The 23976-nt window shown below is 44.1% G+C and overlaps 1 protein-coding gene and 1 long non-coding RNA gene across 52 annotated transcripts in view; one reads left to right on the forward strand and one right to left on the reverse strand.

Moving 5' to 3' along the window:
* SYTL2 (synaptotagmin like 2) overlaps nt 1–16561 on the forward strand; it is a 61795-nt gene extending 45234 nt beyond the window's left edge. For 18 of the 50 annotated variants that reach the window (XM_083499118.1, XM_083499134.1, XM_083499138.1 and 15 more), the window contains 11 exons: nt 866–967; nt 1622–1669; nt 3768–3862; nt 4853–4972; nt 6184–6353; nt 7436–7538; nt 8501–8671; nt 10991–11069; nt 12961–13060; nt 14742–14947; nt 16127–16561. In XM_083499118.1, the coding sequence (XP_083355244.1) occupies nt 866–967; nt 1622–1669; nt 3768–3862; nt 4853–4972; nt 6184–6353; nt 7436–7538; nt 8501–8671; nt 10991–11069; nt 12961–13060; nt 14742–14947; nt 16127–16272 (1340 nt within the window). In that variant the 3' untranslated portion in view covers nt 16273–16561. Of the gene's footprint in view, nt 1–865; nt 968–1621; nt 1670–2290; nt 2330–3767; nt 3863–4852; nt 4973–6183; nt 6354–7435; nt 7539–8500; nt 8672–10990; nt 11070–12960; nt 13061–14741; nt 14948–16126 lie in introns of all 50 variants that reach the window. The other 32 variants (XM_083499130.1, XM_083499100.1, XM_083499113.1 and 29 more) reach the window with 3 other exon arrangements.
* Nucleotides 16562–19620: 3059 nt separating this feature from the next.
* On the reverse strand, nt 19621–23819 carry LOC310705403. 2 transcript variants are annotated; one of them, XR_014525236.1, is made up of 2 exons: nt 23684–23819; nt 19621–19902 (listed from the first exon to the last, which is right to left on the reverse strand). It is a non-coding gene; the product is annotated as an uncharacterized lncRNA (long non-coding RNA). The 2 variants fall into 2 exon arrangements; XR_014525237.1 differs by having other exon boundaries at nt 23630–23714.
* Nucleotides 23820–23976: the final 157 nt, after the last annotated feature.

The following is a 23976-nucleotide window of genomic DNA, read 5'->3' on the forward strand; positions in this document are numbered from 1 at the left end:
CCTTTGCATCGTTTCTCTTAGGTAGTTATTCCCATCTTCTTGGGACTCTTTTCCAGCCCTTCACCTTGGATTAAAAGCAGGACATACATAATGCTTTGCACATTTGTGTATTTCCCCATAATCTCCCAGAACAATGGATAGACACCCTCCTTGCAGCTGCACAATAGGCTTGCTAACATTTGCATCTTAGAATCCTGCCCTCCCCTTTGCCAGTCAGTTGGGGCTCAGGAAGGGAGCTGTGCTCTCTAGGCAATGGCAAACATGGTACCCTCTAAATCAGCGTTTCCCAAACTTGGGACTACAACTCCCATCATCTCTAGCTAGCAAGACCAGTGGTCGGGGATGATGGGGGTTGTAGTCCAAAAGCAGCTGGGGACCCAAGTTTGGGAAACACTGTTCTTGTTGTTAGACTCCAGCTTCTACCAGCCCCAGTCAGCATGGCCCAGGGGTCAGGGATAATGGGAGTTGTAGTCCAGCAACATCTGTCAGGCAGCATGATGGCTGCATTTATTTATTTGACTTATTCGTTGCTTCACACAGAAGCAACTTAAAAAAATAAAATGATGTGTGCTACATAACGGCTTAATCTTTCCAGTTCACACTTTAGCTCAGCCTTCTTGGTTCCCTGGATATTGTTGGACTATAACCCCCATCATTGCCTCCCATCATGGCCGTCTATCAGGAATTATAGGTGTTGTAGTCCACCTGTATCTGAGGACCCAAGGTTGCCTTAGCCTCTTAGCTGAAACACCTGTGGCTTCCTACCCACCAAAGCTATTTATTTTATTTTTTTAAAAGGGCTATGCTTGTTTAAGGTACATGCCTGTGCGTTGTGCAGTGTTCATGTGTTTTTGTCTTGAAACAGGTTCGGAAGAAGAACTAAACCCTGTAAAGGAGGCTTTGAAAAGGAGTTCAAATAGGCAGATCCCTTCCAAAAGTCTAGAGGACATACCATCAGCCACATCAAGTGAGCAAAAAAACTTGTCTGACGTCTTCCATACTCCCTGAAGGTTTTCTTAGAATTCTTTTCCCCACCTGCCTCGTCGTTGTTAAGAATTGCCTTTGGAAGGTCTCTGCATCCCAAGCTACTTTTATTTTTTTTAAGGGTTGTATCCAATGTAGCACCAAGCTAAAGTCACTTAATGGTGTTCCTCTGGGGAAATGTGCCGCACCAGCATAACGTAGATTGTGCAAGCACTGGCACCAACTATAAGGGACCCTGGGCTTCCAGGCACCCACAAAAGCCTGCCCGGCTCCCAAAGGGCCTCTGACCCTGGAAGTCATGCTGAAGATCTTTCAGGGCCTCGGAAGTGGCATCTGAGGCCTCACAGGGCCTCCGACACAACTTCTGGGAGAAACCCTGCAAGGCCTCAGACGCAACTTTTGGGGCTCCTAGGTGCCCACAAAGTAACTGCCATGTAGTCTGTGCTAGACAGGATGGCATGGCTGCCTCATTTTTTTAAGGTGCAGCCTTCATAAGAAAAAGGCTTCTTCTGTGTGTTTGCTCCCGAGTTAGCATCTTTCTTTTCCACCTCTAGAGGCCTATGTTGAGAGCCCACAGCGACCTCCCTAAACAGCAGGAATGTCTAACTATGTCAACGTTTCCCCCCCTCTTGTGCAGATAAAGGAAACCTCCCAAAGGAAGATTTAATGCTTAGTGCGGAAGATGGTAACTATTTTATTTGTGCCTGCATGAACGTAACCTGCTTCAGTAGTGTTTCTTCATTCTTAGCAGCAAAAGACCTTTCTGCCTGCCAGGTTTTTAGATAAGAGTACTGCATGATTTAGACTCCTGGGTGATGTTCATCTGTGTGTCTATAGTGCTGTTGGGGTGTATGGGAGGGGTTGTGCCTCTGTTGGGGGACATGCTGTTCTCCTTCTGGGGCAGTTTGTCCCCCTTGGGTCCCCAGCCTGCACTCAGCTCTCACCTGTGGCTGCTAGATGCTGTCAGCATGCGACAGCGGCCACACCCCAGGAAATGGCTTTGACTGGCCAGCTGAAACAGGTGAGGCCAGCCAATGGGTCTCGAACCCTCTGTGAGTTAGGGACTTCCCCTGCGTGCGAAGACAGGCTCTGGCGGATTGAGTGGACAAGACCAATCGTGGGTCCAACATTCAAGAAGGCGGTTTCTGCATTCTGCAATGCAGTAGGCATAGAATTCTGAAGCAGTGATTGGGGGGGGGGGAATAGCTGAGGCATCGCATTCAAAGTGTCAGGTTCACCTGTGATTATAGCACAGCCAATAGCGGCATCGGAGTGTGACAGTATTTAACGTTGCAATTTTGACCAGATCAAAAAGCAGATCAGCCTGATGAGAACGCTCCAGGAAGTGAGTAATAATGTCCCTTCCTGCACACAGTAGCTAAAACCTTTTGTGGCTTCACACTCTTTTGTTGCTGCTAATATTGGCTGACTAATAATACATTTGGAGTTTGTTCTTGTTCTTGTTGTTGTTTTACTAATGGCTTGTATCTTGTAAAGCTACTTCTGCAGCAGGTTGTGCATATGTAGCGTGGGGTGTGTGTGTGTTCCATTTGCTGTTTGCAGCCAAGTTGTAATTCACGGACTTGCTGTGGAATGGGAAGATCCCTGAACATTGAGCCTTTTAGAACCACCTCCTGGGATTCTTGCAGCATCAAAGCTTGATAGTGATACTGGATGGGAAAGGGAAGGCCCAGTAAAGAAGAACTGGCAGCATCATGAAAAAGGCTCTTTATATTCCTGAATAGCACAATGCTCCATCCATAGCTATAGGACCAGGGGGCAGAAGGACAGTCCCATACATCTTGCTAGGTGCAGGCAAAATTTGTGCATTTAATTCAGCCCTCTATCAAGAATGGTTGGATGGCCCTTTGTATGCCTCCTTCCATCAACTCCTGCAGCCAAGCTGTTGCCAAACATCTTGCTTTCCTTTCCTTTGGACCACATCAGTAAGGGTCTTGTCGTCTGGGCAGTCTAGGACCTCCATACACACTGCCCGGGATTGCGCCCAAGGGAGGTCACTTTGGTGCTGCTAACACAGCTGTTTAGCATCACCCCCAGAGGCACATTCCATTTCCTCTTCAGACAGACAGATGCCAACAACGATACTGAGAACCCACGACTGTAGATTTCCAAGTACTGACATTTGAAATACTATCTGAAGTCAAATATCTGGGGAGCCAGTGCCACGTAGTGGACGACATGCAAGAGGAATCTTGGGTTCAAATCAATAATTAGGTGGTGGGGGGGAGTTAATGTGTTAAGCAGGGGAAACCCTGTTCTGCCATAGAGTTATATCAGTTCCTGGCTAGAGAAGGAGTCACTTCAGACATAATGAAGTAACAGGAGATACTTGCACCTTATTTTAGTGTCTTCGGGTGTCGTGTGTGGGAGGCTTGGTAAAATATACCCACATCAGGAAAAAAAACAATGTGTAAAAGCCAATATGGCGCCCTGCAGATGTTGCAGACTACATACACCATTCAATCCCAGCCAGCATGGCCAATGGGAGTTGTAGTCAATCAACATCTGGAGGCCATTGTGCCCTGTATAGGATGGCTGGAAGTGTTGGAAGGGCATGCACAGCTCGCGTCCGTGTCCTTCGTTGCAGCTTCCTTGTGATATGTGTTGCAGCTCCTAGTAAGTGCATCCTGCATGTTGAAGTTTCTCATGCATGTCTTCATTCCCCCCCTCCAAAAGCAATCTATGACTCGTCCCTGTCCCCCGTCCCCTCCCGTATTAGAATCTAATTAGCTCTCTAAACAAGAACTGCTGCTTTTTTCCAGTTTCCACAGCACCTTCTTTCCCTGATAGCCAGTTCTCACATCCGGAAAAAATCAAAAGGATGAGCAAATCAGTTCCAACATTTACACAGGAGGAGGTAAGGGTTTTTGTTTGCTTGCTTGTCTTTTGCTCGTTTGAGAAATGCAGAATCTTGACTGCCTACTTTCAGGGAGTGCTGCCTGGCTCAGGAGAAATACTGCAGCCTTGAGGCTTCTGACACTGTTACTTAGCTTGTTCCTGAGAGGTCAGGGTGGAGGAGCGAGTCTTGGGGATTTCTGGCAGTGTATCAAGCAATGTCCTGAATCAAGCAACGCAGCACCCCTCCAGATGTTGTCAGCTGGAACTCCCAGCATGCCTGACAAATTGTCACAATGGCTGGGAAGCTAGGAAGGTGCCTTATACTGAATCAGTCTGTTGATCCATATAGCTCAGGAATAGCCAATGCATCACCTTCCAGATCTTCTTGGACTACAGTTCCCATCAGCCCCAGCCAACATGACCAATGGCCAGGGATGATGGGAGTTGTAGTCCAGCAAATATCTGGAGGACACCACATTGGCTACCCCCTGGCCCACACTGGCTGGCAGTGGCTCTCCAGGGTTTCAGGGGAGTCTTTTCCAGCCGCACCTGGATTGAACCCAGGGACCTTCGGCAATGAAAGCAGAGGCTATGGCTCTTTCTGCTGATGGGAAATGGAGTCCAAGAATGGCACTTGCTGCTTGCCCTGATCTGAATCATAAAGGCTAAACTGTAAAGCTAAGCAGGGCATCCACACTGAGTAGTGTATTCTCTCTGAGGTAGGAGTTTGGACTTGGTGTCTTACTGGTCCAGGAACAGTGATGGCAGCCGATATACTGAACCCACATTTGCCTCTTTCTTAATTTCTCCGTGATTTATATATTTGAGACAGCGAAGTTCTTGCATGCTATTCATTAATGGTTGCCCCCTACAGTTTTGCATCGCAGAATGGCAAGCCTACTTTGACAGACCTACTTTGTTGAAATTGTGTGCCGCATGGCAATATATTTCACCACTTTTTGAACACCTGCACAGACTTCTTTTTTTCTCTTTGTGTAATATCTTGTAGAGCGATGACAGAGAAACAGATACAGCTTCAGACAGCAGTTACCCACTTGGCAGAATCAAGAAGAGCCCCAGTTCGCTAACCAATCTTAGTGGCTCTTCTGGCTTGGCGTCCTTGTCTTCTGTATGTAGACGAAAGCTTTAGTTAATAACACTGCTTTTGCTAATACTTCGTTTTCTTTAACTCTGCAGTAGCAGCAGAGCCTCTGTTTAATATTGTGATGTGTGATGCTTGATGCTATTGCAGTTGACTGTTAACTAGTTGTAACATCCAGATTCTTTTCGCTATCTGAATTAACTTCTCATTTCCCATTTTCTGTTCAGCCTAACCTTTTGGGGGCCCTTCAGAGCATTTGTAGTTACTGCTCCTAAGCATTCATTTCAGTGAAATTATAAGCCTGAGTTTGCCATTGAAGATATTTTTGGCAGGGGGCTGTAGCCAACCCTGGTGCCTTAATAGTTATGCAGCCAAACCATGGCTAAGGAATCCATGGTTTGGTGTTAGGTTGGAACTGGGAGATCATGTTTTGTGATTAACCACCAAACCACAATTGGAAACGATGGTTTTTGGCTGGCAGGATGTCTGAATAGACAAACCATAGGTAGGCACATTCCTATTGTTCCTGGAGAAAACAGGAGTCATTATATGAACCTTGTGAAATTCTATATGCTGATACAGAATTCTGATCCTGTTCTGGCTTCCTATAGTCCATGAGAGTTCAAAGTAGACCAAAGTCTTATCTCAGCCCTGAATTTGCTGGGCAGACTCAAGTGAGCTCCTCTTGCGATTCTTAGTTTTTTAATAAATAAATCTGTAAAATGGGAATAACAGTGACCTCTAGCATAACATCATTTGTGTAAAAACCAATATGAGGGTTGTAAAGCAATTGTTATGCCGAAAGTGCTATAACATAATAGTGGATAACCAAGCTGCCAATCACTTTATAATTTATCAGGTCTGAGCACAAATTTCTAAGTGGTTTGTGAGTACAGGCAGGAAGGCAGATGGAGGAAAACTGCTAGCATATCTGAGAGCAGAGAGCATTATGTATATTTTTTTCTGGGTTCCATCCAACAAAATCACTCTTTGCATGTGTAGTGTTTGATGATTTCCCATCTGGTTTGAAAATGAGCGTGCATTATTTGAATATAAGTTGTTCTCTCTCCCTGGGATGACATCTGCAGAGGGACTCTGAATTGTTCTTTGCTGCCTTCAGCTATGCGTAGATGAAGTTCAGCCATGAACTTAGATTTATTTCCCACCTTAAAAGAGTCTGCAGGAAGGGATAAGGATTTCTTTTTAAGGGCTTGTTCTCTGCTCGGTGACTTCTACAGGTCAGCACCAGCGTGATGAGCATCTACAGCGGAGACTTTGGGAACGTGGATGTGAAAGGAAACCTTCAGTTTGCTATTGATTACGTGGAGCAGCTGAAGGAACTTCATATTTTCGTCGCCCAGGGCAAGGACTTGGCAATTGCAGATGTTAAGAAGCAGCGTTCAGATCCGTAAGTGTAGGTGGAGGGTGCTCTGTGTGTGTGTGTGTGCATTCAAACCTAGCAGTTCGAAAGCATGTCAAAGTGCAAGTAAATAAATAGGTACCACTCTGGCGGGAAGGTAAACGGCATTTCCGTGTGCTGCTCTGGTTCGCCAGAAGCGGCTTAGTCATGCTGGCCACATGACCCAGAAGCTGTACACCAGCTCCCTCGGCCAATAAAGCGAGATGAGCGCCGCAACCCTAGAGTCAGTCACGACTGGACCTAATGGTCAGGGGTCCCTTTACCTTTACCTTTATCAAAGCACAATTATGCAAAACTTAACATATATAATACAAAATTGCCAAGATGCATCTTTGAAACAGATTACTTTAAACCAGTAAAAGTTACAAATGTGGTCTAAACAAAATTTAAAAATTCCTTCCAGTAGCACCTTAGAGACCAACTAAGTTTGTTATTGGTATGAATTTTCGTGTGCATGCACACTTCTTCAGAGATCTCCTCCAAATTTTTCATTCCAAAGGGCAGTAGAATTGGCCCATTTTGCCAGTAAAGTTATTTTCAGATCTTTTGTTTCCTCTTACTTGATTGTAGCATTCAGTAGCATATTTACAGGGTATTGTACTCTATAAAACCAATCAGACAGGCGTGGGGGAGGGTCTCACTCTCCAGCATTTGAAAGCTGACAAATTTAGTGGAAGCCAGCAGTGTTGAAATCATTTGACCATCTTCTTCCTAAGGAGAAGTGTGTTTGCCACCTTGAGCTGCTTGAAGGTAAAGCATGATATAAATAAATAGGTGAAACCAAGCAAGACTGAAATGATCTTGCACAGAACAGTTTTTAATAATAATTTAAAAATTATTTCTTGCACAAGCGGGTATCCGGTTTCTGACGTTTCAGGCCTGGGAACAAACTTGAGTGCTTCGTAATTATAGATACCCTTTTGAAATTCCCAGTGTAAGATTGGCCTGTTCAGTTTTAAGGCTTGGAGAGCTACAGACAAAAGATGCTCGTTTTGCTCTTGGGTTTCCCTGAAAGCCTTCTTCCAGATTCAAATGTTACGTTAACCAGACTGGTGGTTAAATCTCCTTAGGTATGTGAAGAGTTACTTGCTACCGGAGAAGTACAAACTGGGCAAAAGAAAAACGTCGGTGAAGAAGAAGACGTTGAACCCTGTCTTCAATGAGATATTAAGGGTAACTTGTATAATTTATAGTACCAGAATGAATGCAGCACATAGTCATGGTTTGTTTAGCCTAAGCTTGTTTTGTTTGAATGTGCGAGCCTAGTTTTAGTAAACTAATTCATTTTCTGAATGATAGCTTGGTTTAACCAGTAGAGGGCAGCACAGTGGGGCAGTGGGGCTTATCTGACCTCCTTACAGCCGAGTCACTGAGGATAATGGGGAGGTGGGCATGGTGCAAACACACTGGCAGGAGTGAGTGCCAGGTTGGCCCTGCTGGTGCTCTGTTGTTCCAGTAAAGGTAGATGTTGGCAAAATACCGTATTTTTTGCTCTATAGGACACACTTTTCCCCCTCCAAAAATTAAGGGGAAATGTGTGTCCGTCCTATGGAGCAAATGCAGGCTCCTTGGCTCCAGCGATAGCAACGCGAAGCCTCCGAAGCGCAGAGGGAGTGCTCCCTCCACGCTCCGGAGGCTTCGTGTTGCTTTCGCTGAAGCCTGGAGAGCGAGAGGGGTTGGTGCGCACCGACCCCTCTCGCTCTCCAGGCTTCAGGGATAGCCGCCTGAAGCCTTCGGAGCGCAGCGCGAGCTCCTGCTGCACTCCGGAGGCTTCGGGTTCCTTGCGCTAAAGCCGGGAGAGCAAGACTTTCCTGGCTTCAGCAGAGAGGGAGAGCTGCGCAGCGCCCCTTCAGCCAAGCGGGAGGAGAAATGGAAGGGGCTCCGTTTCGCCTGCCGCTTTGCTGAAGGGGCGCTGAGCAGAGAGGGGGAGATTTTTTTTTCTTGTTCTCCCCCTCTAAAACAAGGTGCGTCCTATGGTCGGGTGAGTCCTATAGAGCGAAAAGTACGGTAAATCCAATCTACCCCCACCTCTCCGTTGGAATAGCATGCTTCCTCTGCAGCTCACAGTTCTTACGCACAATTCTAATTCTGTAGTTAAATGCATACTTAAAGCGTCTGTTTTGTCTCCTTTGCAGTATAAAGTTGACAGGGCTCTCCTGGCGTCCCAGAGGTTGAATGTCTCCGTGTGGCACAATGACACGTTTGGACGTAACAGTTTCCTGGGCGAAGTGGAGCTGGACTTGGGAGAATGGGACTGGGATGACAGGCAGAACAAGCAGATGATTTGGTACCCGCTTAAGCCAAGAGTGAGTTGATGGTTTTTGGTCCGTAATGAGCGTCGTTGAGCCAAACTCTCTTCTACCCCTCAATGATTTAATAAATGAGTAAATAGCAACAGCCAAAATTCTGAATCATACGGCTAGCAGTTTATAATTCCTGTACTATAATAGTAATAATAATAATAATAATTTATTATTTGTACCCCGCCCATCTGGCTGGGCTTCCCCAGCCACTCTGGGCGGCTTCCACAAAAACCAAAAAAAACACTAAAATATCATACATTAAAAACTTCCCTGAACAGGGCTGCCTTAAGATGTCTTCTGAATGTCAGGTAGTTGTTTATCGTTTTGACATCTGATGGGAGGGCGTTCCACAGGGCGGGCGCCACTACCGAAAAGGCCCTCTGTCTGGTTCCCTGTAGCTTTGCTTCTCGCAATGAGGGAACTGCCAGAAGGCCCTCGGCGCTGGACCTCAGCGCCCGGGCAGAACGATGGGGGTGGAGACGCTCCTTCAGGTATACTGGGCCAAGGCCGTTTAGGGCTTTAAAGGTCAACACCAGCACTTTGAATTGTGCTCGGAAACGTACTGGGAGCCAATGTAGGTCTATCATTTATATTCATAGGAAGTATTGTTTTCATACCAACAATTATCACTGAAATTAATAACCTTGCCCAGTGTGATGAATTTCTCCTTTGGCTTCTTTATAATTTTCACCAGTGCTGCAACATGTAATCCACAGGTAGGCAACGTGGTGCCCTTCAGATGCAGTAGGACTCTGGCTCCCATCAGCCCCAACCAAACCAACATGGCCAGCAATAAGGGATGATGGGGTTTGTAGTCCCAACAACATCTGCAGGGCACCACGTTGGCTACCCCCGCTGTAGCTGATTAAAAATATTTCTGAGATTTAACCTGGAAGCAGATGTAAATCTTTCCCAATACATATTTTCCTAAGGTTGTTGTCATGTTGCAGTTTGCATGGCCCCCAGTAGGTGGCTAATTAAATGTTTCTTTTATCAGCTGATAAGCTCAGTTTGCACCCATTTCGCACACAGTATTTGTGAAAACACACAAATAAGAGATGCTACAATATTAGGTTTCGTAGACAGTGGGTTGATTTTTTTAAAGATAGTTTATTAGGAAATATATGTCAATACAGAGGGAGTGGGTGGCGCTGTGGTCTAAACCACTGAGCCTCTTGGGCTTGCAGATCAGAAGGTTGGTGGTTCGAATCCCCACGACAGGGTGAGCTCCAGCTTCAGCCAATCTAGCAGTTTGAAAGCAGGTAGATAAATAGGTACCGCTGCAGCGGGAAAATAAACAGCCTTTCCATGTGCTCTGGCACTCGTCACAGTGTCCCGTTGTGCCAGAATTGGTTTACTCATGCTGGCCAAATGACCCAGAAAGCTGTCTGTGGACAAACGCCAGCTCCCTCAGCTTGAAGCGAGATGAGCGCCACACCCCATGGTCGCCTTTGACTGGACTTAACCATCCAGGGGTGCTTTACCTTTTACCTTTGTATATCAATACAGTATTCAAAATGCGTAATAGCAATGTGGAAAGCAACTGAGTATCAATAATGGCAATTTAAAAAAACAAAAACTGGGCAATTAACATTAGCACCATCATGTTCTTAGAACTAGTTAGAAATTAAATAGCAGTAATTAATAATTTAACCAAAAGGAAGAAAAAGAAATGAACCGACATAGTCTAAGGGTTTTATTCAATGCTAGTCATACTGAAGAATATATCCACTGAGGTTAGTGGATCTAAGTTAGTCACGTTCAGTAATTTCAGTGTGTCTCCTCTCAGTAAAATTTACTTGAATGCCACCCATTGAAATTAATGAGTTATTCATTAACTTCAGTGGGGCTACTCTCGAGTATGACTAGCATTGAATACCACCCATAGTTAATAGGAGCAATGTATTTAATGTCCCATTTATTTATTCAGTTTGAGAAGACTCATATTCATATCTTCTCATAAAATTAACAAAGATGAATCCATCTGTCTTACTGTTCCAGAGTTCCTTTAAACATTGTCCTTTCTTGTGTAATTTTCTTTTTCCCTTTGAAGAACCCAAAGCATCTTGAGTCGGAGGTTGCCTGTTCCCGTAATTAAATAAGCCTTTGCTTTAAATGGGGGCATTCCCTACCCCACTCTCACCCCAGTATTTTCATATAAAATCCTTGCAACTAAATAATGACATAATAATTTCTTTGTGTCTTCTGGAACTATGTCTTTGAGATACGTTAGTAAATCTATTTTGGGGTCTAATTGGACCACATATTTCAAGATGTTGCTTGTATTACATAGTGATTGGTTTTTTGTTTTTGTTTGGTCAGACTCCACTAGCTGGTCTTAATCTGGAGAACAGAGGGGACATGAAAATAGCTCTCCAATATGTTCCACAGCCTATTGGGGGTAAGTATCTTTCTGTTACCCACTTTCCGAGTTGGCTTCATGGGGTGTTTTGCCTCCCTAATTTAATGGCATGTCATTCAAACCTGGCAAACTATAGTTCACTCAAACTATGCCTTGGCTGCAAAGCAACCACAATGAAACCATGGCTTCTGGTTGTCTTATGGGGTCCTCACCGCAGGATCACATTCACCCGGTGCTATACCAGCTGCACTGGCTCCCGGTGGGATACAGGATCAGGTTTAAGGTGCTAGTTTTAACCTTTAAAGCCCTATACGGTCCAGGACCTCGTGCATATGGGACCGCCTCTCTTGGTATGTCCTATGGAGGACCTTACGGTCTTCAAATAAAAACATCTTGGAGAGCCTGGGCTACAGGGAGGTTAGGCTGGCCTCAACCAGAGCCAGGGCTTTTTCAGCCGTGGCCCTGATCTGGTGGAACGCTCTGTCACAAGAGACTAGGACCCTGCGGGACTTGACATCTTTCCGCAGGGCCTGCAAGACAGAGCTGTTCCACCAGGCCTTTGGCCAAGGCACAGTCTGACCCCCTCCTTCTGTAATCCTCATAGAACTCTAGCCCAATGGTTGCCGTTAATTTGACTCTGAATTGATTTTAGAATGTATTTCAATTAATTGATTGTGATTTTATGTAAACTGTGTTATTTTTACTTTTGTTAGCCACTTTGAGCCCGGCTTCAGCTGGGGAGGGCAGGATATAAATATTATTATTATTATTATTAAACGGTTGTTTGGGCAAACCATTGGTTTCCATATTCAAATGAAATCGCATAAACCACGGCTTGTTGCAAACCAGGGATGGAGGCCTCACTCCCATGAGGGAAGTGTTTGAGACAGCCTGAGGCCCCTCACTCTTTTAACAGTAAACTAAGGTTGGCGCTGTGGGTTAAACCACAGAGCCTAGGACTTGCCAATCAGAAGGTTGGTGGTTCGAATCCCCACGACAGGGTGAGCTCCCATTGCTTGGTCCCTGCTCCTGCCAACCTAGCAGTTCGAAAGCACGTCAAAGTGCAAGTAGATAAATAGGTACCGCTCCAGTGGGAAGGTAAATGGCGTTTCCGTGCGCTGCTCTGGTTTGCCAGAAGTGGCTTAGTCTTGCTGGCCACATGACCCGGAAGCTGTACGCTGGCTCCCTCGGCCAATAAAGCGAGATGAGCGCCGCAACCCCAGAGTCGGTCACGACTGGACCTAATGGTCAGGGGTCCCTTTACCTTAAGGTTGTATTTGACCTTCCTCTAAGTTTACTTGGCTATGAAGTAGTATGGAGAGACTCCTAGATGTTGCTGGAATTCTGTGTTGCTTGCTAAGTTCTCCCTCTGTGTAGCTGGTGCAGTAACCTTCTGTTCGGTGACTGGTTAGCTTACAATGGGTCAACCTCAAGCTGGAGGCAGCTAATCCTGCACACCATCATCTGAACCTTTACTGTAAAATGTGAGTGTGACCTTTGAAGATGGCACCTGAGGCCCTACACATAGATGGTGCAGAGAATCAAACCATCGTTTGCCTGTGATTAGTGGAGCACTCATATGCATGAAGATGTGCCATTGTTCCAATCAGTCAGACAGATTGTACGTAGTCAGTGGCCATTGCAAAATGAATCACAGAGATGGTTGGGGTGAGGATGACCTTGGGAAGAGGTTTGGTCTGGAGTGTGTGTGTGTGTGTGTGTGTGTGTGTGTGTTGTCTTGTAGGACAGAGAGGCCTGAGATGCCTGACCCATGCTGCATTCAATATCTTCGCAAGACTTTAACGTTTTGCTGCGTATCTTATTTGTTGTTAACAAGAGGAAACACAAAGAGGGATGCTTTGAACAGATCAACCAACCATCTTGTGCCCTGTTTTCTTTCTCTCTCTCTCTCTCTTTGTCTATTTCAAAGGTAAAAAACCTCCAGTCACTGGAGAAGTCCACATTTGGGTGAAGGAATGCAGTGACCTCCCAGTCCTCAGGGGCAATAGACTCAACTCTTTTGTTAAGTGGTAAGAACAGGGATTCAACCAAATGAAGGTGTAATTTGGCAAGGTTGGGTGACTGACACTTGGAGCAGGTCCTGGGCACTACCAGAATGCCAGGAGTGAGACAGCAGTGAATCACACCATCCAAGCTGGAGTTCACTCTTTATTAGCAAAACCAAAATTGACACAGGAGTGTCAGGCCTAATGAGCCCAGCAACTCATCTCTGGTAGGTCTTGCCCCCATGAAACAGATGCTGAGACTGTAGGTTCTTGCCTTCCCACAGCTGCCTAATTCCCTTCCTCTCTAGAGTTTTCCCCAAGCAATCTGAGACAGTGCCTGCATGAAGTGAACTTCTCCTCCGCCCTTTTCATGCCTCTCTTGGTTCTGGGAAACCAGGGGGAGGGGAGCTTGTCACAGCAAGAGGGGGAGAAACCCACTTCAGCAGCCTGACTCATATCTGCCTCTTGGCCTCCCTCCTCCCACCCTCTTGCGTCAGCTTCTGCCTCTGATTCTGGACGTCCCTCTGCCACAGATTCTCCCAGCTCACTAAGCCCTGTTACCTTCTCAGCTTCTGACACCTCTTCCTCCCAGTCTTCTTCTGATCACTCATTATTGTCCCACTATCACTCCCCGGGCTCTGAGCCTTCTTTCCTTGGTGGTTCCCCAGCTGGTTCCTTCCACCATTCCTCTGTGTCCAACCAGCCCATGACCCAGAAGCTCTTTATTATCCAAAGCAGCTCCCAACATGTTTATGGCAATTTCAGTCACAACATCATAGCCCATGATGGGCTGCAGCTGTGACATCAGTGAAGATGCGTATCAACAAGATATTGAAAAAATGAGTTCAGGCATGAGCCTGCATGCATCTCTCTGTTTAATGCGCATGTGGCAATAGCACACCTGTAAACTGAACATCAATGTTGTTGCCTGAGATGCAAGGGGAGGAGGTTTCCTGTTTATTTTTTGCAGATTTATAAACCGCTTCATGACAAAAGTAGCCAAAGCACACACAAAAAAGTTAAGATAAAATATATAATGCAAAAGATTACAAACCCACTAAACTTAAAGATAATATAAAGAGTTATACAGTTAGACACCATACTGGCCCGAATATATGCCACGCCCACAAATAAGCCGCACCTTTAAAATTCAAGGGGGGGAAAGGGAAAAAGACAATACCCGAAAAGTTACAAGCGCTAAAATCACAAATCACTATTCAATTGCTACAATTCCACAGGCACTCACACCCATAAATGGCAAATGTAGAAGAAAATCCTACGGGTAACAGAGAAGACCCGCAAGCTCGCAAATCGGCAAAAAAACATTTTTTTGTTCCGTTTAACCATTTGTCTGTTTCAGCAGCAATATTGTAAAACCCAATTTTTGTAAAGTTGTGAATTTAAGCCACACTTTAACTTTTCACGGTCAGAATTTGGGGGGAAAGTGTGGCTTATATTCGGGTCAATAAAGTAGTAGTTCCACAAGATGGCTAGGTCACCTCTATCAGTGTTCCCTCTCTGTTTTATCAAATTCCTTCTTTCTTGGTTGCAGAACTAGTTTCTCTCTTTACTTCCACCAAAAGTCACCCGCCCACCCCAGATTACTGGGACAACAACAGTTTCTTGTGTGGTATGAACCAAGTCTCAAGTGTCTTAAGGTTATTCTCATGGTCATTTTTCTCCCTCTTCCCACTTTTATCCAAAGTACCATCCTTCCAGACACAAGCAGGAAAAGCCGTCAGAAAACAAGAGCTGTGGCGAAAACAACAAACCCAGTGTTCAACCATACAATGGTCTACGATGGCTTCAGACCTCAAGATTTGAAAGAAGCCTGCGTGGAGCTCACTGTCTGGGATCACAACAAACTAGCCAATCACTTCCTTGGAGGCCTCAGGATAGGACTTGGAACAGGTAATTTCAGATAAGTGGAAGTTCTCCCCACCACCCTAGTGCTAGTAAGTGGGTGAAATTTCAAAATTATTATTTTTTTGGGGGGGGGGGGACTACAGAGATACAGTAGTCATCTTCAGATATTTCAAGGGCTGTCACATGGAAGAGGGAACAAGCTTGTTTTCTCCTGCTCTGGAGGGTAGGGCTTCAAGTTACAAGAAAGGAGATTCTGGCTAAACACCACGAACAGCTCTGATAGTAAGAGCTCTTCGACAGTAGAACGGTCTCACTTGAGAGGTTGTGGACTCTCCTTCCTTGGAGGTTTTTAAGCAGAGGTTCGATGGCTATCTGCCATAGATGCTTTAGCTGAGACTCCTGCATTGCAAGGGATTGGACTAGATAGCCCTTGGGGTCCCTTCCAACCCTACAATTCTATGATTCCATGACCCAATGGCTTTGAAACAAAGTGCTCTTGAAATATTGGGCAGGATTCACCTCACAAGCCCCATGTAAGGATTTCTGCTTGTGCAACAAGTGCTGGATCTGCACTGATCTTAAAAAAAACAACAACAAAAGCTAAGAAAAAACATTATGTAGCTCTCAGTGCAATTTTCCATTGACCTCTGTACATCGCCCCTTTGGTGTCACATTTGATAAAACATTTATAACATTATAAGGGACGCGGGTGGCGCTGTGGGTTAAACCACAGAGCCTAGGACTTGCCGATCAGAAGGTTGGTGGTTCGAATCCCTGCCACGGCGTGAGCTCTGGTTGCTCGGTCCCTGCTCCTGCCAACCTAGCAGTTCGAAAGCACCTCAAAGTGCAAGTAGATAAATAGTTACCGCTCTGGCGGGAAGGTAAACAGCGTTTCCATGCGCTGCTCTGGTTCACCAGAAGCGGCTTGGTCATGCTGGCCACATGACCCGGAAGCTGTACGCCGGCTCCCTCGGCCAATAAAGCGAGATGAGCGCCGCAACCCCAGAGTCGGCCACGACTAGACCTAATGGTCAGGGGTCCCTTTATAACATTTATAACATTATAACTCACCAGTATAGATTTGTCCAAGGTTTCTCCTGGTTGTAACCCAGTGCGTACTGCTTAAGGGAGATAGCTTATAGCACTTTGCAGTTACTGTTGTGTAAATGACAGATAAAACACAATGCTAATTCAATGTTTTTTTAAAAAACCCCACTTCTTTAGGTAAAAGCTACGGTACTCCAGTAGACTGGATGGACTCTACAACAGATGAAAGCAACTTATGGGAACGAATGATTGATTCTCCAAACACCTGGGTTGAAGATACGCTGCCACTCAGGATGCTGATGATGGCAAAAACGCCGAAATAGGATGATGCACCTTTTGGACGCTTCCTGTATGGCTTGCTGGCATTTGGGTGGAAAGAAGAGCCAGGCAAAAACAGAGAGGAACTTGGGGTGTGTGGGGGGGTGCACATTGGCTGATATATTCATTTGTAATTTCATCAGAGGGCATATGTGTCTGCAATACAATTTTAAACTATTTTACTAAATGCTGCTTTGATAATGCATGTCAACTCCTTCCTGCCCTCAGGTACTGTTATTAAAAATTAAACTTTATTAAAGATGAATTAAAACTGTAAAATATATATATTTAAAATATTGTGTACTGTTGCCTTCTGTGGCCGCCTTGAATAGCATATGGGGGGAGGGGGGAAGTTGGCGATTTCACTAAATGAGCTAAATTCCAGGATGCATTTACTGTCTTCCACTGGCCCACAGTCCCCAAAGTGAACAAGTGAATGCACCTGCCAACGTGGTGCGATTGTGCGTAAAGCGGAATCTAATTGTTGCATGTATCCCACATTCCTTTCAAAAACGGCCTTTTATTGTTCGAATTGGGAAAATCTGTACTTAGTGGTTGCAAACGTGGATGTTAATGGTAAGCATTGGTGTGGGATTCAATCTCTTGTGTATTAGGCTGGAATGAGACATTGCATCTGTGTTTCACTGAAGAACAGCCACCCCTGTGTCTTGCTTCCCTCCCTCCTCTAAGGCCTAATGACATGACAACATCTGGCAGAAAGAAGCATCTACACCAGTGGTGGGCAAACGTGGCCCTCCAGCTGTTTTGAGACTACAATTCCCATCATCCCTGATCACTGGTCCTACTAGCTAGGGATGATGGGAGTTGTAGTCCCAAAACAGGTGAAGGGCCAAGTTTGGCCATGCCTGATCTAAACTATTGGCCTCTGCTGGTGAGGGCTGGGGCAACTTCACAGCTGAATGTCTTCAAGAATTGAGCATTCCTAAACATGACAAGGGGAAAAGGAGAAGGAAGCTTGGGACTGAGTGGTGGGGTAGGGCAGCCCTACCTCTGCTATAAAAGTGTAGTTCCAGCTTCTGTTGTTTCCACGTTGCGCAAGTCATTAGAACTGGAGAGCTCTGTGGAGGCAAAAGAGGTGAAAAAATTGAATATGGATTCTAATTGGCCTAAATATTTTGAAATGATAGAACAAGATGGTGAAAAAGTAAAATTGCAGAGTTTCGAGAAACTGAAGTTTAAGGTGAGAGATTGGCTACATTATCGACAGATAAATGAGGTATTCAAACAGGACAGAAAGAAAGGCTTCCAAGTGGAGAAGTCAAAACTAGAAACAGAACTGTTAGAACCCAATACTAAAAACTTGTCAAGAATGTACAATTTGCTGTTGAAATGGAATACTCAAGATGAAATGGTGAAATCTAGTATGATTAAATGGGCACAGGATATAGGGCATGACATTGAGTTTGCTGACTGGGAGCAGTTATGGACCACTGGTGTTAAATTTACGGCATGTAATGCCTTAAGAGAAAACATTATGAAAATGATCTACAGGTGGTACATGACTCCGGCTAAGTTAGCAAAGATTTATCATTTGCCCAATAACAAGTGTTGGAAGTGTAATGAAACGGAGGGAACCTTCTATCACCTTTGGTGGACCTGCCCGAAGATTAAGGCTTTCTGGGAAATGATCTATAATGAAATTTAAAAAGTTCTGAAGAGAACTTTTAATAAAAAGCCAGAAGCCTTTCTCCTGGGTATGGTGGGCCAAATGGTGCCAAAGAAGGATAGGACATTATTTATGTATGCCACAACAGCAGCAAGAATTCTTCTAGCAAAGTATTGGAAGACACAAGATCTACCCACGTTGGAAGAATGGCAGACGAAGGTGATTGACTATATGGGACTGGCAGAGATGACTGGCAGAATCCGAGACCGAGGGAAAGAGGCGGTGGATGAAGACTGGAACAAATTTAAAGTTTACCTTAAAAACTGTTGTAATTTGGAAAATTAGAGGATCAGGGTTATAAGAGATAAAGAACTACAGTTGTTTTAAATATCTTATGGAAGTTAAATTTACGAAATAGAAATAAGTTTAATACAAAAGGGTTGCTGAAAAATCTTGAAACAAGAATGCAGAAAAGGGGTGGTACGGGGAAGTCGTTTTTGTGTTTATTTATGTTTTTGCTTTGTTTTATTTCTTATTTATGGAAAATTAATAAAAAATCTATATTAAAAAAAAAATAGAACTGGAGAGCTCTAAATACAGTACCTGAAAAGATGGAAGACTTTTACAGACTGTTCAACTTACTAACAACCTTGAAATTGCAGATTCTCTTCTTCCCCCTCGCCCTTTTCTGTAAGCAAGACCCTGTTCACATCGTTCAAACACGGCTCATCATCACTCTCATCGTTTTACTAGCTTTTACTATTGGTGAAGCTAAAGTGAGACTTCAAACAAACAAACAAACACACACACTCAATTGCAAAATGTGCTGCTGGCTTTTTCAGTGTGTCAGGGCGTTTAAAACGTTCTCTAGTGCCACCATTTGGGCAAAGCAGGAAGCGATACCTAAAATAGGAGAAAACACTTTATGCATTGTAATTGAATGTTGCAAAATTTGGAACTTTATTTGTTCACGGTTTCTAAACTCAAAAAGTCTGTTGGAAACTATGTATATGCTCAGATAAGCAAGTGTTGAAATTGTGAGAGAGACAAAGTGCTGCATTTGCTCTTCTTGCCTTTTTTTTGGTGGTGCATTCACTGCAGTTATGTTCTGTTCTTGCACTTTCAGTTATGCTTTGATATATCTGGTTCAGCCTGATAGAGGTTCACTAAACACCTGAGCGTACCTGAACTTACTTTCTGGTTCACCACAGAACACAGAGCCAGTGTGGTGTAGTGGTTAAGAGCAGTAGACTCGTAATCTGGTGAACTGGGTTCGCGTCTCCGCTCCTCCACATGCAGCTGCTGGGTGACCTTGGGCTTGTCACACTTCTCTGAAGTCTCTCAGCCCCACTCACAGAGTGTTTGTTGTGGGGGAGGAAGGGAAAGGAGAATGTTAGCTGTTTTGAGACTCCTTCGGGTAGTGATAAAGCGGGATATCAAATCCAAACTCTTCTTCTCTTCTTCTAAGCATGAGTGTGTACTACCTTTCCATGGATACTGGTCTGTTGTGCAGCTGCTGGTGGGAAGAGTTATCTGGCCTAATAATGTGGAATGGAAGAGAAAGCCGAATAACTTGATGTCAGAAACTGCAAGAGAACTTGGAGTAAACATAGCTAGGAAAGTACTGATAGCCCCATTAAGCAAGTTCGTCTTGCCCATATTCTGATTCTTTTCTTCATTGGCAAATTACTGCTTTAAAAAAACAACAAAAAACCCCACAGCCTGGTTTTTAAGAACATAGGTACCTTTTATTTCTTCCTCATTTGATTCTCAGGGACACGATATTATTTCAGAGTTGGCAGTAATAGTGGTGAGCTGCTGGTCATTTTCAGGCTTCCTTTGGGAGGGAAAGGAAGGAGACATCTATCGCAGAGGGTCACAGCCAAGGAACGTGCTTTCCAGAGCTTGTTAAGCTTCCAGGATGCATTCTCTCTTGTTTGGCCTCGCTCTACACTTGGCAAGGAGTCTGCTTCAATCTTATTGCCATGGAGATGCAAACTCAACAAGGCTGTCAGACCAAGATAGTAAAAGAATAAAGGCCTGGTAAGGAAACATTTTATGGCTCTTTGATTAACTTTTTTTTAAAAAATAAATATTTATAAATGCTATTTTAAAATGGCAAAACCAGACAGTTATGTATGAGTATAAAAGAAACAGGATGACGCCAATATCTGTTGAAATTAAATTGGATGACCTTTTCTGAATGTTGTAACAACAACTGGAAGTATTCTGATGTACAAATTTGTTTTTATTATAAGAGCACTGAACTTATTGCAACTTATTTTATAGGTTGTAATCTTGTGCACTCCTGTTTACCTAGGAGTAAGCTCCACTGAACTCAATGGGGCTTACTTCTGAGTAGATATGTACAGAATTGTGCAGTTAAGAGAGTAAGAAAACCTTCATAGTCAGATCTTTATTTTCTCTCAGGCTAGATCCTTCTTTAATCCCTCTTTTCAACCCATTCCAGCTTCAGGGATCTGATACCACTCTGGTGTTGTGGGAGTCAGTTCCCAAAACAGAGTCCCTTTGACCATTTTTAGGAAAGAGTAGTATGTTCATTAGTCATGCTTTGCCTTTTAACCATTGCATTGTTTAGCCTCAAAACATTATTCAATACTTACTCAGAGGCTCTGCTGATTAACAAACAAGCACAGACAGAGCTGTGATAAGAACAAAACACTCCCCCATCCAATATAATATTTATGAATTGTGCTAATTGGACAACATACATATCTGCTCCCAGAATGCATGTGATTAAAAATTGGAATTCTAGCAAGCTTTGGGATTTGTCATGAGACTACAGTGTAGGTTAAATAATTGTTATTGGGAGAGAAAAAGAGCCACATAATTCAATTTTTATGTAGTACCTCCCTTCTCTCTCTATTCTTTTAATTCCCAGTTCAAACCATATCCCTCCCATAAAGTGTTTTTGGTCTTAACGCTTTAACCATCAACATAGCTAAAATTAAAAACAAGTACATTCAATTGTGCTAGCTCCCAGTACCCATCCTAAAGCTGTCCATTGACTCTAGGCATAATATAGTAAATTTCTCAGGTCAGGTGGAATTCTGCTCTTCTGCTTATGCACAGTATAAAGAATCACATATGTGAATGCCTTTATAATAAATGATAATCTGAGGCATTCCCCACTTGCCCGAGCAGTGAGAACTAGTAGGAACAGCGTTATCAGGGCTTATCTTCCTTTGGGGAAGAGATAACTGGAAGCGAATGCCATATTGTAGTATTTGGTTTACTTGCAGATATACACAAGTAGAGCATAAGTGGAAGAGTGTAGACCGAGTCTGGTCAACCTTTTTATGCCTACCACCCACTAATGCATCTTTCTTGATGGTAAAATTTTCTTCCCACCCACCAGTACTCGATGGAAGGAGGATTCAGTTTGTGCTGTAGAACCTCCTACTGCCCATCTAGAATCCTGAAACTGGGCAGTAGGGACCAGGTTGACAACCCCTGGTGTAGACAATACTGAGCTAGGGGGACCAATGGTATGACTTGGAATAAGGCAGCTTCCTATGTTCTTGTGATGAAGGCAAACAGTATACACCTAAAAAAAATTCCTTCCAGTAGCGCCTTAGAGACCAACTAAGCTTGTTCTGGGTATAAGCTTTCGTGTGCATGCACACTTCTTCAGATACAAATTCTGAATTGAAGAATCTGAAAAAGTGTGCATGCACACGAAAGCTTATACCCAGAACAAACTTAGCTGGTATCTAAGGTGCTACTGGACATTTTATTTATTTTGACTGCGTCAAACCAATGGTTACCTACCTGAATCTAGTACAGTGGTACCTCGGGTTAAGTACTTAATTCGTTCCAGAGGTCCATTCTTAACCTGACACTGTTCTTAACCTGAAGCACCACTTTAGTTAATGGGGCCTCCTGCCGCCACTGTGCCGCCGGAGCACGATTTCTGTTCTCATCCTTAAGCAAAGTTCTTAACCCGAGGTACTATTTCTGGGTTAGCGGAGTCTGTAACCTGAAGCGTCTGTAACCCGAGGTACCACTGTACACACATTGCTACCAGGGAGCTCTCAGAAAAGAGGCACACTGCTCCACAAGATACAGCCTGCTAGATTAAGCCAAAGGCCCATATATCCAGCATCCTATTTTCATAAAGGTCAAGTAGGACTTGAGCACAACAGCACTCTCACATAACTCGATCATTTATGAACAGGTCTTAATACCAATCCTTGGGAGGGCTCCACTTTCAACATCCCTCCCATTGGGGGAACCATTTATTCCCACTCTCTGCTTCTTGTTTTTTTAAAAACCTTCTGCCTCACATCAAAAAAAATTATTTTGTTATGGCCTCTCTCTCACAAGCACCTCTCCAAATTCTGGGTGGTGGTTATTTTTTCTTTCCAAACACATTCAAAAGAGATCTGCATCAACAAACCCATCTTTTAACAATGAACTCCTGTAAAAAGACATCCACTGCACCATTAAGGGCTGTTAACATTCTTTTGGCAAACCCCACCCAAATGGAAATCAGGCTTTGCTTTTAAAAGAAGTACCTATACAGTAATCAGGTGGCAATCTAGCAACAAAATTATTGTGGATTGCTGAACTAGGCTCCCCCCACCCTTTTTCTTAGATAGCTAGCGTTCATTATCCTTAAATAAAATATTCAGCTGAAAATAGTGGGTCATGTGTTGTTGTAGCTGGGGCTCTATGAGTGAATCACTAGGCTGCTGCTGAAATACTTCTATAGCAACTTTAGTACAGGGTTATATGGAACAATGTATAGAACTGTAGTATAGTTTTATCAGTGCACAGTGGTGCCCCGCAAGACGAATGCCTCGCAAGACGAAAAACCCGCTAGACGAAAGGGTTTTCCGTTTTTCGATGCGCTTCGCAAGACGAATTTCCCTATGGGCTTGCTTCGCAAAACGAAAAAGTCTTGCGAGTCTTGCGATTTTTGTCGCTCCCCCCCTTTTCTAAGCCGCTAAGCTGCTAATAGCCTTTTAGCCGCTAAGCTGCTAAGCCTTTAATAGCCACTAAACCGCTAAACCGCTAATAGCGCTAAGCCACTAATAGAGTTGCTTCGCAAGACGAAAAAATCGCAAGACGAAGAGACTCGCGGAACGGATTAATTTCGTCTTGCAAGGCACCACTGTATATGGCAAAGTATCAGCATAATGCATTTATAGCCCAATCATATGCATATTTTTAAAAATAATAATAATTCTATATCATCTTTCAACAACAAGGGTTTAAGGCATCTTACAACAATTCTAAAATACATTTTCCAATAAAATCTCAGCAACAACACACGTAACAGAGAGCCAAAAGAAACAAGTGCCATCAGCACCAGAAACTGTTAGGGTAGAAGAATAACCAAGGCAGTGTACACACACCATACATGGCTCCCCCCAAAGGAACCTGGGAATTTTTGTTTACTTTTCACAGAGTTACAATTCCCAGCACCATTTATAAAAACTACAGTTCCCAACATTATTTGGAGTAAACCACATTCTTTAAATATATGGTGTGCATGCAGCCAGTGATGAGCACTGAATGGTGAAACAGGAATGCCTTCATTGCTCATCTTAACGCCCAGACATAAGGATCCAGTTGGGCTTCCCAAGGGAAGGAGAATTCCGTAGCTGTGTTGCTGCTACCAGGAAGACCATTGACTTCAATGGCCCTATCTAAGCCTCAGGAAAAGGGAGGAATGAAGCTAAGAGTCAATTAGGATTAACAGGGAATACATCTTTTTTTTGGCGCGGGGGAGGGGGATTAAATAAGAGGTGAAGCTCTCATACTGTTTATCTTTGATTAGGAAACTAAGCACCGATTTAGTGTGGTGGCTTTCGTTCCTGGCCAGGCTGGTGTGTTGCATCAATTCCCTGCTCCCTTGCAGATCTGCGTTTCCCACCTGCAGCGCAGAAGGAATGCAACAAGGTCAGGAGACCTCTGCAAAGCGCGCTGGTTCTAGAAAGCCCAGCAGTTCTTAGCTTATGACCTCATGGGATTCTTGGAATGTTTGGACCAACTGCCTTTTGGGCCAGCAACAGAAGTTTTGAATGCTACTTGAGGGGGAAGCGCTGTACAACTC

This window comes from Podarcis liolepis, assembly GCF_965112155.1.
Source record: "Podarcis liolepis genome assembly, chromosome: 4".
Lineage (NCBI taxonomy): Eukaryota > Metazoa > Chordata > Lepidosauria > Squamata > Lacertidae > Podarcis > Podarcis liolepis.